The sequence below is a fragment of the Mytilus californianus genome, unplaced genomic scaffold, assembly GCF_021869535.1.
Source record: "Mytilus californianus isolate M0D057914Y unplaced genomic scaffold, xbMytCali1.0.p SCAF_3, whole genome shotgun sequence".
In the NCBI taxonomy this organism is placed as follows: Eukaryota; Metazoa; Mollusca; class Bivalvia; order Mytilida; family Mytilidae; genus Mytilus; species Mytilus californianus.
In genome coordinates this window covers 90,591,926-90,606,546 of record NW_026262679.1, presented here as the reverse complement: position 1 = coordinate 90,606,546, position 14,621 = coordinate 90,591,926, and the positions used below count along the sequence as shown (strand labels likewise).

At 31.5% G+C, this 14,621-nt stretch overlaps 1 protein-coding gene across 1 annotated transcript in view; it reads right to left on the bottom strand.

Annotated features, from left to right (window-relative positions):
- Positions 1-14,621, bottom strand: part of LOC127735374 (eukaryotic translation initiation factor 3 subunit A-like) — a 71,387-nt gene that overhangs the window by 15,752 nt on the left and 41,014 nt on the right. The window contains exon 19 of the mRNA XM_052245531.1: positions 14,454-14,573. Coding sequence (XP_052101491.1) covers positions 14,454-14,573 — 120 coding nt within the window. The remainder of the gene's footprint in view (positions 1-14,453; positions 14,574-14,621) is intronic.

Here is a 14,621-nt window from a genome sequence, read left to right as displayed (position 1 = left end):
TTTTGAAATAACTATTGTTTTCACAGAGAAATTCATGTAAACAAACCATATCAATTGTACGGTGAAGTTTTTTACTGTATGGGTAATAGAATAGATACTTTTTGCTATCATTGATTGCTCCAGGGGTACCTATATCCAGTGGTGATGCTACACAGTGATGTATATCTTATAAGATCTTTTTTTCAACAGAATTAAAAATATGTAAACCAATAAATCATAAAACCCTGCCCCAAATTAGATCAGAAATTGTGCACATGTACATCTTTATTCCATAGAATACCAGCAGCACCAGAAGCAGCATTACAAAAATAATCTAAACACTACAGAACATTTATCTGCATGTGAAACTTGATCAATATTTATACAATAATGAAACTATAACTATCTGTTGACTAACAAGTATATACAGCAAGAGCCTGTTGAATATTTACAATTCACAATTAGGACATTAAACATGTTGTTGTAGGGTAGATTGGGAAACATTTTTTGAACGCCTATTGTATTGAACCTATATAAACATCATAAATATTATTCCAGTAATTGACAATTCATTTTTTACTCTTTAGTTTTAACAGAAGGGCCTTATTTAGCTATAAATTGGATTTTAGCAGCTATTACTTTTAATTTTAATACTGTAATTTGATTAATTATAAAACTCACACTAACATCTAATACCGACTGCTGTTAATATAGGATATACAAGCATATTTGTATGATGACTACTTTCATGGAATATCAAAAATGATTATTTCATGTCGGTATGTCATCGTTTAATTTCTGCCCCGTTTCCCACCAAACAATTATGTATACTGTTCAGCATATAAAAGGCAAAGCACATTATTTCAGAATACTGTTACTTCATGTAATACTAGTTGAAATACATGGTAAAGCTATGCACATGTGTACATTGTGTAGCATCAACACCCGATATACATGTAGGTAACCCTGAGCATTGAAAACAAACGTGAAGTCAGGTAAGGTCAAATTCTTCTTATTTTCTTTATATTCTATGTTTTGCTGACCAGTACAATTTGTGATATAGATTTCTTATAATGTAGCTACTATTAAGGGATGATTATGATCCTTAATTGGCTTTCTCTCTCTTCAAATCTTCAGAATAGGATCAGGTGGTCCCTGTTCAAAGAAGCATGTGTCAAGTTCAAACTTGTTAAAACACATTTATCCTTCAATCCATTTGATGTTTTTGTAGAAAAAGTTATATCATACTTAAGCTTGAACAACACTGAATTTTGAAATAACTATTGTTTTCACAGAGAAATTCATGTAAACAAACCATATCAATTGTACGGTGAAGTTTTTTACTGTATGGGAAATAGAATAGATACTTTTTGCTATCATTGATTGCTCCAGGGGTACCTATATCCAGTGGTGATGCTACACAGTGATGTATACCTTATAAGATCTTTTTTTCTCAACAGAATTAAAAATACGTAAAACCAATAAATCATAAAACCCTGCCCTAAATTAGACCAGAAAATGTGCACATGTACATCTTTATTCCATAAAAATACAAGCAGCACCAGAAGCATCTTAATAAAAATGATCTAAACACTACAGAATTATCTGCATGTGAAATTTGATCAATATTTATACAATTATGAAACTATAACTATCTGTTGACTAACAAGCATTACACAGCAAGAGCCTGTTGACTAATTAAAATTCACAATTAGAACATTAAACATGATATTATAGGGTAGATTGGGAAACATTTTTTGAACGCCTATTGTATTGAACCTATATAAACATGATAAATATTATTCCAGTAATTGACAATTCATTTTTTACTCTTTAGTTTTAACAGAAGGGCCTTATTTAGCTATAAATTGGATTTTAGCAGCTATTACTTTTAATTTTAATACTGTAATTTGATTAATTATAAAACTCACACTAACATCTAATACCGACTGCTGTTAATATAGGATATACAAGCATATTTGTATGATGACTACTTTCATGGAATATCAAAAATGATTATTTCATGTCGGTATGTCATCGTTTAATTTCTGCCCCGTTTCCCACCAAACAATTATGTATACTGTTCAGCATATAAAAGGCAAAGCACATTATTTCAGAATACTGTTACTTCATGTAATACTAGTTGAAATACATGGTAAAGCTATGCACATGTGTACATTGTGTAGCATCAACACCCGATATACATGTAGGTAACCCTGAGCATTGAAAACAAACGTGAAGTCAGGTAAGGTCAAATTCTTCTTATTTTCTTTATATTCTATGTTTTGCTGACCAGTACAATTTGTGATATAGATTTCTTATAATGTAGCTACTATTAAGGGATGATTATGATCCTTAATTGGCTTTCTCTCTCTTCAAATCTTCAGAATAGGATCAGGTGGTCCCTGTTCAAAGAAGCATGTGTCAAGTTCAAACTTGTTAAAACACATTTATCCTTCAATCCATTTGATGTTTTTGTAGAAAAAGTTATATCATACTTAAGCTTGAACAACACTGAATTTTGAAATAACTATTGTTTTCACAGAGAAATTCATGTAAACAAACCATATCAATTGTACGGTGAAGTTTTTTACTGTATGGGAAATAGAATAGATACTTTTTGCTATCATTGATTGCTCCAGGGGTACCTATATCCAGTGGTGATGCTACACAGTGAGGTATATCTTATAAGATCTTTTTTTCTCAACAGAATTAAAAATACGTTAAACCAATAAATCATAAAACCCTGCCCTAAATTAGACCAGAAAATGTGCACATGTACATCTTTATTCCATAAAAATACAAGCAGCACCAGAAGCATCTTAATAAAAATGATCTAAACACTACAGAATTATCTGCATGTGAAACTTGATCAATATTTATACAATTATGGAACTATAACCATCTGTTGACTAACAAGCATTACACAGCAAGAGCCTGTTGAATATTTACAATTCACAATTAGAACATTAAACATGATATTATAGGGTAGATTGGGAAACATTTTTTGAACGCCTATTGTATTGAACCTATATAAACATGATAAATATTATTCCAGTAATTGACAATTCATTTTTTACTCTTTAGTTTTAACAGAAGGGCCTTATTTAGCTATAAATTGGATTTTAGCAGCTATTACTTTTAATTTTAATACTGTAATTTGATTAATTATAAAACTCACACTAACATCTAATACCGACTGCTGTTAATATAGGATATACAAGCATATTTGTATGATGACTACTTTCATGGAATATCAAAAATGATTATTTCATGTCGGTATGTCATCGTTTAATTTCTGCCCCGTTTCCCACCAAACAATTATGTATACTGTTCAGCATATAAAAGGCAAAGCACATTATTTCAGAATACTGTTACTTCATGTAATACTAGTTGAAATACATGGTAAAGCTATGCACATGTGTACATTGTGTAGCATCAACACCCGATATACATGTAGGTAACCCTGAGCATTGAAAACAAACGTGAAGTCAGGTAAGGTCAAATTCTTCTTATTTTCTTTATATTCTATGTTTTGCTGACCAGTACAATTTGTGATATAGATTTCTTATAATGTAGCTACTATTAAGGGATGATTATGATCCTTAATTGGCTTTCTCTCTCTTCAAATCTTCAGAATAGGATCAGGTGGTCCCTGTTCAAAGAAGCATGTGTCAAGTTCAAACTTGTTAAAACACATTTATCCTTCAATCCATTTGATGTTTTTGTAGAAAAAGTTATATCATACTTAAGCTTGAACAACACTGAATTTTGAAATAACTATTGTTTTCACAGAGAAATTCATGTAAACAAACCATATCAATTGTACGGTGAAGTTTTTTACTGTATGGGAAATAGAATAGATACTTTTTGCTATCATTGATTGCTCCAGGGGTACCTATATCCAGTGGTGATGCTACACAGTGATGTATATCTTATAAGATCTTTTTTTCTCAACAGAATTAAAAATATGTTAAACCAATAAATCATAAAACCCTGCCCTAAATTAGACCAGAAAATGTGCACATGTACATCTTTATTCCATAAAAATACAAGCAGCACCAGAAGCATCTTAATAACTAGAGGCTCTAAAGAGCCTGTGTCGCTCACCTTGGTTTATGTGAATATTAAACAAAGGACGCAGATGGATTCATGACAAAATTGTGTTTTGGTGATGGTGATGTGTTTGTACATCTTAATTTACTGAACATTTTTCCTGCTTACAATTATCTCTATCTATAATTAACTTGGCCCAGTAGTTTCAGAGGAGAAGATTTTTGTAAAAGATTACCAAGATTTACGAAAAAATGGTTAAAATTGACTATAAAGGGCAATAACTCCTAAAGGGGTCAACTGACAATTTCGGTCATGTTGACTTATTTGTAGATCTTACTTTGCCGACATTTATCGTTTTTTACAGTTTATCTCTATCTATAATAATATTCAAGATAATAACCAAAAACAGCAAAATTACCTTAAAATTACCAATTCAGGGGCAGCAACCCAACAACGGGTTGTCCGATTCATCTGAAAATTTCAGGGCAGATAGATCTTGACCTGATAAACAATTTTACTTCATGTCAGATTTGCTTTAAATGCTTTGGTTTTTGAGTTAAAAGCCAAAAACTGAATTTTACCCCTATGTTCTATTTTTAGCCGTGGCGGCCATCTTGGTTGGTTGACCAGGTCACGCCACACATTTTTAAAACTAAATAACCAAATGATGATTGTGGCCAAGTTTGGTTTAATTTGGCCACGTAGTTTCAGAGGAGAAGATTTTTGTAAAAGATTACTAAGATTTACAAAAAATGGTTAAAAATTGACTATAAAGGGCAATTACTCCTAAAGGGGTCAACTGACCATTTCGGTTATATTGACTTATTTGTAAATCTTACTTTGCTGAACATTATTGCTGTTTACAGTTTATCTCTATCTATAATAATATTCAAGATAATAACCAAAAACAGCAAAATTTCCTTAAAATTACCAATTCAGGGGCAGCAACCCAATAACGGGTTGTCCGATTCATCTGAAAATTTCAGGGCAGATAGATCTTGACCTGATGAACAATTTTACCCCGTATCAGATTTGCTTTAAATGCTTTGGTTTTTGAGTTAAAAGCCAAAAACTGAATTTTACCCCTATGTTCTATTTTTAGCCGTGGCGGCCATCTTGGTTGGTTGACCAGGTCACGCCACACATTTTTAAAACTAGATAACCAAATGATGATTGTTGCCAAGTTTGGTTTAATTTGGCCACGTAGTTTCAGAGGAGAAGATTTTTGTAAAAGATTACTAAGATTTACGAAAAATTGTTAAAAATTGACTATAAAGGGCAATAACTCCTAAAGGGGTCAACTGACCATTTCAGTCATGTTGACTTATTTGTTAATCTTACTTTGCTGAACATTATTGCTGTTTACAGTTTATCTCTATCTATAATAATATTCAAGATAATAACCAAAAACAGCAAAATTTCCTTAAAATTACCAATTCAGGGGCAGCAACCCAACAACAGGTTGTTCGATTCATCTGAAAATTTTAGGGCAGATAGATCTTGACCTGATAAACAATTTTACTTCATGTCAGATTTGCTCTAAATGCTTTGGTTTTTGAGTTATAAGCCAAAAACTGCATTTTACCCCTATGTTTTATTTTTAGCTGTGGCGGCCATCTTGGTTGGTTGGCCGGGTCACGCCACACATTTTTTAAACTAGATACCCCAATGATGATTGTGGCCAAGTTTGGTTTAATTTGGCCCAGTTGTTTCAGAGGAGAAGATTTTTGTAAAAGATTACTAAGATTTACGAAAAATGGTTAAAAATTGACTATAAAGGGCAATTTCTCCTAAAGGGGTCAACTGACCATTTCGGTTATATAGACTTATTTGTAAATCTTACTTTGCTGAACATTATTGCTGTTTACAGTTTATCTCTATCTATAATAATATTCAAGATAATAACCAAAAACAGCAAAATTTCCTTAAAATTACCAATTCAGGGGCAGCAACCCAATAACGGGTTGTCCGATTCATCTGAAAATTTCAGGGCAGATAGATCTTGACCTGATGAACAATTTTACCCCACGTCAGATTTGCTCTTAATGCTTTGGTTTTTGAGTTATAAGCTAAAAACTGCATTTTACCCCTATGTTCTATTTTTAGCCGTGGCGGCCATCTTGGTTGGTTGACAGGGTCACGCCACACATTTTTAAAACTAGATACCCCAATGATGATTGTGGCCAAGTTTTGTTAAATTTGGCCCAGTAGTTTCAGAGGAGAAGATTTTTGTAAAAGTTTACGGACGACGGACGACGGACGCAGGACGACGGACGCAAAGTGATGAGAAAAGCTCACTTGACCTTTCAGGTCAGGTGAGCTAAAAATGATCTAAACACTACAGAATTATCTGCATGTGAAACTTGATCAATATTTATACAATTATGGAACTATAACCATCTGTTGACTAACAAGCATTACACAGCAAGAGCCTGTTGAATATTTACAATTCACAATTAGAACATTAAACATGATATTATAGGGTAGATTGGGAAACATTTTTTGAACGCCTATTGTATTGAACCTATATAAACATCATAAATATTATTCCAGTAATTGACAATTCATTTTTTACTCTTTAGTTTTAACAGAAGGGCCTTATTTAGCTATAAATTGGATTTTAGCAGCTATTACTTTTAATTTTAATACTGTAATTTGATTAATTATAAAACTCACACTAACATCTAATACCGACTGCTGTTAATATAGGATATACAAGCATATTTGTATGATGACTACTTTCATGGAATATCAAAAATGATTATTTCATGTCGGTATGTCTTCTTTTAATTTCTGCCCCGTTTCCCACCAAACAATTATGTATACTGTTCAGCATATAAAAGGCAAAGCATATTATTTCAGAATACTGTTACTCCATGTAATACTAGTTTAAATACATGGTAAAGCTATGCACATGTGTACATTGTGTAGCATCAACACCCGATATACATGTAGGTAACCCTGAGCATTGAAAACAAACGTGAAGTCAGGTAAGGTCAAATTCTTCTTATTTTCTATATATTCTATGTTTTGCTGACCAGTACAATTTGTGATATAGATTTCTTATAATGTAGCTATTATTAAGGGATGATTATGATCCTTAATTGGCTTTCTCTCTCTTCAAATCTTCAGAATAGGATCAGGTGGTCCCTGTTCAAAGAAGCATGTGTCAAGTTCAAACTTGTTAAAACACATTTATCCTTCAATCCATTTGATGTTTTTGTAGAAAAAGTTATATCATACTTAAGCTTGAACAACACTGAATTTTGAAATAACTATTGTTTTCACAGAGAAATTCATGTAAACAAACCATATCAATTGTACGGTGAAGTTTTTTACTGTATGGGTAATAGAATAGATACTTTTTGCTATCATTGATTGCTCCAGGGGTACCTATATCCAGTGGTGATGCTACACAGTGATGTATATCTTATAAGATCTTTTTTTCAACAGAATTAAAAATATGTAAACCAATAAATCGTAAAACCCTGCCCCAAATTAGATCAGAAATTGTGCACATGTACATCTTTATTCCATAGAATACCAGCAGCACCAGAAGCAGCATTACAAAAATAATCTAAACACTACAGAACATTTATCTGCATGTGAAACTTGATCAATATTTATACAATAATGAAACTATAACTATCTGTTGACTAACAAGTATATACAGCAAGAGCCTGTTGAATATTTACAATTCACAATTAGGACATTAAACATGTTGTTGTAGGGTAGATTGGGAAACATTTTTTGAACGCCTATTGTATTGAACCTATATAAACATCATAAATATTATTCCAGTAATTGACAATTCATTTTTTACTCTTTAGTTTTAACAGAAGGGCCTTATTTAGCTATAAATTGGATTTTAGCAGCTATTACTTTTAATTTTAATACTGTAATTTGATTAATTATAAAACTCACACTAACATCTAATACCGACTGCTGTTAATATAGGATATACAAGCATATTTGTATGATGACTACTTTCATGGAATATCAAAAATGATTATTTCATGTCGGTATGTCATCGTTTAATTTCTGCCCCGTTTCCCACCAAACAATTATGTATACTGTTCAGCATATAAAAGGCAAAGCCCATTATTTCAGAATACTGTTACTTCATGTAATACTAGTTGAAATACATGGTAAAGCTATGCACATGTGTACATTGTGTAGCATCAACACCCGATATACATGTAGGTAACCCTGAGCATTGAAAACAAACGTGAAGTCAGGTAAGGTCAAATTCTTCTTATTTTCTTTATATTCTATGTTTTGCTGACCAGTACAATTTGTGATATAGATTTCTTATAATGTAGCTACTATTAAGGGATGATTATGATCCTTAATTGGCTTTCTCTCTCTTCAAATCTTCAGAATAGGATCAGGTGGTCCCTGTTCAAAGAAGCATGTGTCAAGTTCAAACTTGTTAAAACACATTTATCCTTCAATCCATTTGATGTTTTTGTAGAAAAAGTTATATCATACTTAAGCTTGAACAACACTGAATTTTGAAATAACTATTGTTTTCACAGAGAAATTCATGTAAACAAACCATATCAATTGTACGGTGAAGTTTTTTACTGTATGGGAAATAGAATAGATACTTTTTGCTATCATTGATTGCTCCAGGGGTACCTATATCCAGTGGTGATGCTACACAGTGATGTATACCTTATAAGATCTTTTTTTCTCAACAGAATTAAAAATATGTAAAACCAATAAATCATAAAACCCTGCCCTAAATTAGACCAGAAAATGTGCACATGTACATCTTTATTCCATAAAAATACAAGCAGCACCAGAAGCATCTTAATAAAAATGATCTAAACACTACAGAATTATCTGCATGTGAAACTTGATCAATATTTATACAATAATGAAACTATAACTATCTGTTGACTAACAAGCATTACACAGCAAGAGCCTGTTGACTATTTAAAATTCACAATTAGAACATTAAACATGATATTATAGGGTAGATTGGGAAACATTTTTTGAACGCCTATTGTATTGAACCTATATAAACATGATAAATATTATTCCAGTAATTGACAATTCATTTTTTACTCTTTAGTTTTAACAGAAGGGCCTTATTTAGCTATAAATTGGATTTTAGCAGCTATTACTTTTAATTTTAATACTGTAATTTGATTAATTATAAAACTCACACTAACATCTAATACCGACTGCTGTTAATATAGGATATACAAGCATATTTGTATGATGACTACTTTCATGGAATATCAAAAATGATTATTTCATGTCGGTATGTCATCGTTTAATTTCTGCCCCGTTTCCCACCAAACAATTATGTATACTGTTCAGCATATAAAAGGCAAAGCACATTATTTCAGAATACTGTTACTTCATGTAATACTAGTTGAAATACATGGTAAAGCTATGCACATGTGTACATTGTGTAGCATCAACACCCGATATACATGTAGGTAACCCTGAGCATTGAAAACAAACGTGAAGTCAGGTAAGGTCAAATTCTTCTTATTTTCTTTATATTCTATGTTTTGCTGACCAGTACAATTTGTGATATAGATTTCTTATAATGTAGCTACTATTAAGGGATGATTATGATCCTTAATTGGCTTTCTCTCTCTTCAAATCTTCAGAATAGGATCAGGTGGTCCCTGTTCAAAGAAGCATGTGTCAAGTTCAAACTTGTTAAAACACATTTATCCTTCAATCCATTTGATGTTTTTGTAGAAAAAGTTATATCATACTTAAGCTTGAACAACACTGAATTTTGAAATAACTATTGTTTTCACAGAGAAATTCATGTAAACAAACCATATCAATTGTACGGTGAAGTTTTTTACTGTATGGGAAATAGAATAGATACTTTTTGCTATCATTGATTGCTCCAGGGGTACCTATATCCAGTGGTGATGCTACACAGTGATGTATATCTTATAAGATCTTTTTTTCTCAACAGAATTAAAAATACGTTAAACCAATAAATCATAAAACCCTGCCCTAAATTAGACCAGAAAATGTGCACATGTACATCTTTATTCCATAAAAATACAAGCAGCACCAGAAGCATCTTAATAAAAATGATCTAAACACTACAGAATTATCTGCATGTGAAACTTGATCAATATTTATACAATTATGGAACTATAACCATCTGTTGACTAACAAGCATTACACAGCAAGAGCCTGTTGAATATTTACAATTCACAATTAGAACATTAAACATGATATTATAGGGTAGATTGGGAAACATTTTTTGAACGCCTATTGTATTGAACCTATATAAACATCATAAATATTATTCCAGTAATTGACAATTCATTTTTTACTCTTTAGTTTTAACAGAAGGGCCTTATTTAGCTATAAATTGGATTTTAGCAGCTATTACTTTTAATTTTAATACTGTAATTTGATTAATTATAAAACTCACACTAACATCTAATACCGACTGCTGTTAATATAGGATATACAAGCATATTTGTATGATGACTACTTTCATGGAATATCAAAAATGATTATTTCATGTCGGTATGTCATCTTTTAATTTCTGCCCCGTTTCCCACCAAACAATTATGTATACTGTTCAGCATATAAAAGGCAAAGCATATTATTTCAGAATACTGTTACTCCATGTAATACTAGTTTAAATACATGGTAAAGCTATGCACATGTGTACATTGTGTAGCATCAACACCCGATATACATGTAGGTAACCCTGAGCATTGAAAACAAACTTGAAGTCAGGTAAGGTCAAATTCTTCTTATTTTCTATATATTCTATGTTTTGCTGACCAGTACAATTTGTGATATAGATTTCTTATAATGTAGCTATTATTAAGGGATGATTATGATCCTTAATTGGCTTTCTCTCTCTTCAAATCTTCAGAATAGGATCAGGTGGTCCCTGTTCAAAGAAGCATGTGTCAAGTTCAAACTTGTTAAAACACATTTATCCTTCAATCCATTTGATGTTTTAGTAGAAAAAGTTATATCATACTTAAGCTTGAACAACACTGAATTTTGAAATAACTATTGTTTTCACAGAGAAATTCATGTAAACAAACCATATCAATTGTACGGTGAAGTTTTTTACTGTATGGGTAATAGAATAGATACTTTTCGCTATCATTGATTGCTCCAGGGGTACCTATATCCAGTGGTGATGCTACACAGTGATGTATATCTTATAAGATCTTTTTTTCAACAGAATTAAAAATATGTAAACCAATAAATCATAAAACCCTGCCCCAAATTAGATCAGAAATTGTGCACATGTACATCTTTATTCCATAGAATACCAGCAGCACCAGAAGCAGCATTACAAAAATAATCTAAACACTACAGAACATTTATCTGCATGTGAAACTTGATCAATATTTATACAATAATGAAACTATAACCATCTGTTGACTAACAAGTATATACAGCAAGAGCCTGTTGAATATTTACAATTCACAATTAGGACATTAAACATGTTGTTGTAGGGTAGATTGGGAAACATTTTTTGAACGCCTATTGTATTGAACCTATATAAACATCATAAATATTATTCCAGTAATTGACAATTCATTTTTTACTCTTTAGTTTTAACAGAAGGGCCTTATTTAGCTATAAATTGGATTTTAGCAGCTATTACTTTTAATTTTAATACTGTAATTTGATTAATTATAAAACTCACACTAACATCTAATACCGACTGCTGTTAATATAGGATATACAAGCATATTTGTATGATGACTACTTTCATGGAATATCAAAAATGATTATTTCATGTCGGTATGTCATCGTTTAATTTCTGCCCCGTTTCCCACCAAACAATTATGTATACTGTTCAGCATATAAAAGGCAAAGCACATTATTTCAGAATACTGTTACTTCATGTAATACTAGTTGAAATACATGGTAAAGCTATGCACATGTGTACATTGTGTAGCATCAACACCCGATATACATGTAGGTAACCCTGAGCATTGAAAACAAACGTGAAGTCAGGTAAGGTCAAATTCTTCTTATTTTCTTTATATTCTATGTTTTGCTGACCAGTACAATTTGTGATATAGATTTCTTATAATGTAGCTACTATTAAGGGATGATTATGATCCTTAATTGGCTTTCTCTCTCTTCAAATCTTCAGAATAGGATCAGGTGGTCCCTGTTCAAAGAAGCATGTGTCAAGTTCAAACTTGTTAAAACACATTTATCCTTCAATCCATTTGATGTTTTTGTAGAAAAAGTTATATCATACTTAAGCTTGAACAACACTGAATTTTGAAATAACTATTGTTTTCACAGAGAAATTCATGTAAACAAACCATATCAATTGTACGGTGAAGTTTTTTACTGTATGGGAAATAGAATAGATACTTTTTGCTATCATTGATTGCTCCAGGGGTACCTATATCCAGTGGTGATGCTACACAGTGATGTATATCTTATAAGATCTTTTTTTCAACAGAATTAAAAATATGTAAACCAATAAATCATAAAACCCTGCCCTAAATTAGACCAGAAAATGTGCACATGTACATCTTTATTCCATAAAAATACAAGCAGCACCAGAAGCATCTTAATAAAAATGATCTAAACACTACAGAATTATCTGCATGTGAAACTTGATCAATATTTATACAATTATGAAGCTATAACCATCTGTTGACTAACAAGCATTACACAGCAAGAGCCTGTTGAATATTTACAATTCACAATTAGGACATTAAACATGTTGTTATAGGGTAGATGGGGAAACATTTTTTGAACGCCTATTGTATTGAACCTATATAAACATGATAAATATTATTCCAGTAATTGACAATTCATTTTTTACTCTTTAGTTTTAACAGAAGGGCCTTATTTAGCTATAAATTGGATTTTAGCAGCTATTACTTTTAATTTTAATACTGTAATTTGATTAATTATAAAACTCACACTAACATCTAATACCGACTCCTGTTTATATAGGATATACAAGCATATTTGTATGATGACTACTTTCATGGAATATCAAAAATGATTATTTCATGTCAGTATGTCATCGTTTAATTTCTGCCCCGTTTCCCACCAAACAATTATGTATACTGTTCAGCATATAAAAGGCAAAGCATATTATTTCAGAATACTGTTACTCCATGTAATACTAGTTGAAATACATGGTAAAGCTATGCACATATGTACATTGTGTAGCACCAACACCCGATATACATGTAGGTAACCCTGAGCATTGAAAACAAACGTGAAGTCAGGTAAGGTCAAATTCTTCTTATTTTCTATATATTCTAGGTTTTGTTGACCAGTACAATTTGTGATATAGATTTCTTATAATGTAGCTACTATTAAGGGATGATTATGATCCTTAATTGGCTTTCTCTCTCTTCAAATTGTCAGAATTAGATCAGGTGGTACCTGTTCTAAGAAGCATGTGTCAAGTTCAAACTTGTTAAAACACATTTATCCTTCAATCCATTTGATGTTTTTGTAGAAAAAATTATATCATATTCAGGCTTGAACAACACTGTATTTTGAAATAACTATTGTTTTCACAGAGAAATTCACGTAAACAAAGCATATAAATTGTACGGTGAACAGTTTTTTACTGTATGGGAAATAGAATAGATACTTTTTGCTATCATTGATTGCTCCAGGGGTACCTATATCCAGTGGTGATGCTACACAGTGATGTATATCTTATAAGATCTTTTTTTCTCAACAGAATTAAAAATATGAAAACCAATAAATAATAAAACCCTGCCCTAAATTAGATCAGAAATTGTGCACATGTACATCTTTATTCCATAGAATACCAGCAGCACCAGAAGCAGCATTACAAAAATGATCTAAACACTACAGAACATTTATCTGCATGTGAAACTTGATCAATATTTATACAATTATGAAGCTATAACCATCTGTTGACTAACAAGCATTACACAGCAAAAGCCTGTTGAATATTTACAATTCACAAGTAGAACTTTAAACATGTTGTTATAGGGTAGGTTGGGAAACATTTTTTGAACACCTATTGTATTGAACCTACAGTTGTATAAAAATATTATTCAAGTAATTGAGAAGTTATTTTTTTACTTTTTAAATATTGTTAACAGAAGAGCATAATTTAAGTTTACAGCTATAAATTGGATTTTAGCAGCTATAACTTTTAACTTTGAGAAGAATATGTTTTATTGGTGAAACTAGGACATTTACTTTCTGCTTCATTTTATAACAAATTTGAATTTACTGCAACCAATAATTTGTCATAAAACCTTTATGTAAGGTCTACTTCAATAACCTGCCAATTTTTTTTAAAAAGTACCACCGTGCTAATCAGTGTTTTTGCAATTCAAATGGGTATGCAAATTATGTTACTTTTATACCCATTTTTACAAAGCACATGCCCTTTTCTGTATTTCTCCACTAATCGGATGAATTACCTTTGAGGTGGAGCATCAGGATCCCTTTTCCAGCTATCAGCTCTCTGTTTCTCCCTCTCTCTCCATCCCAGACCCCCATCTTTTTGTAATGGTTTCCATGATCTACCTTCCTCTGGAGCCCTGTAGTACAAATTTCATGTTTTAAATCACCATACACAGGGTTTGAAA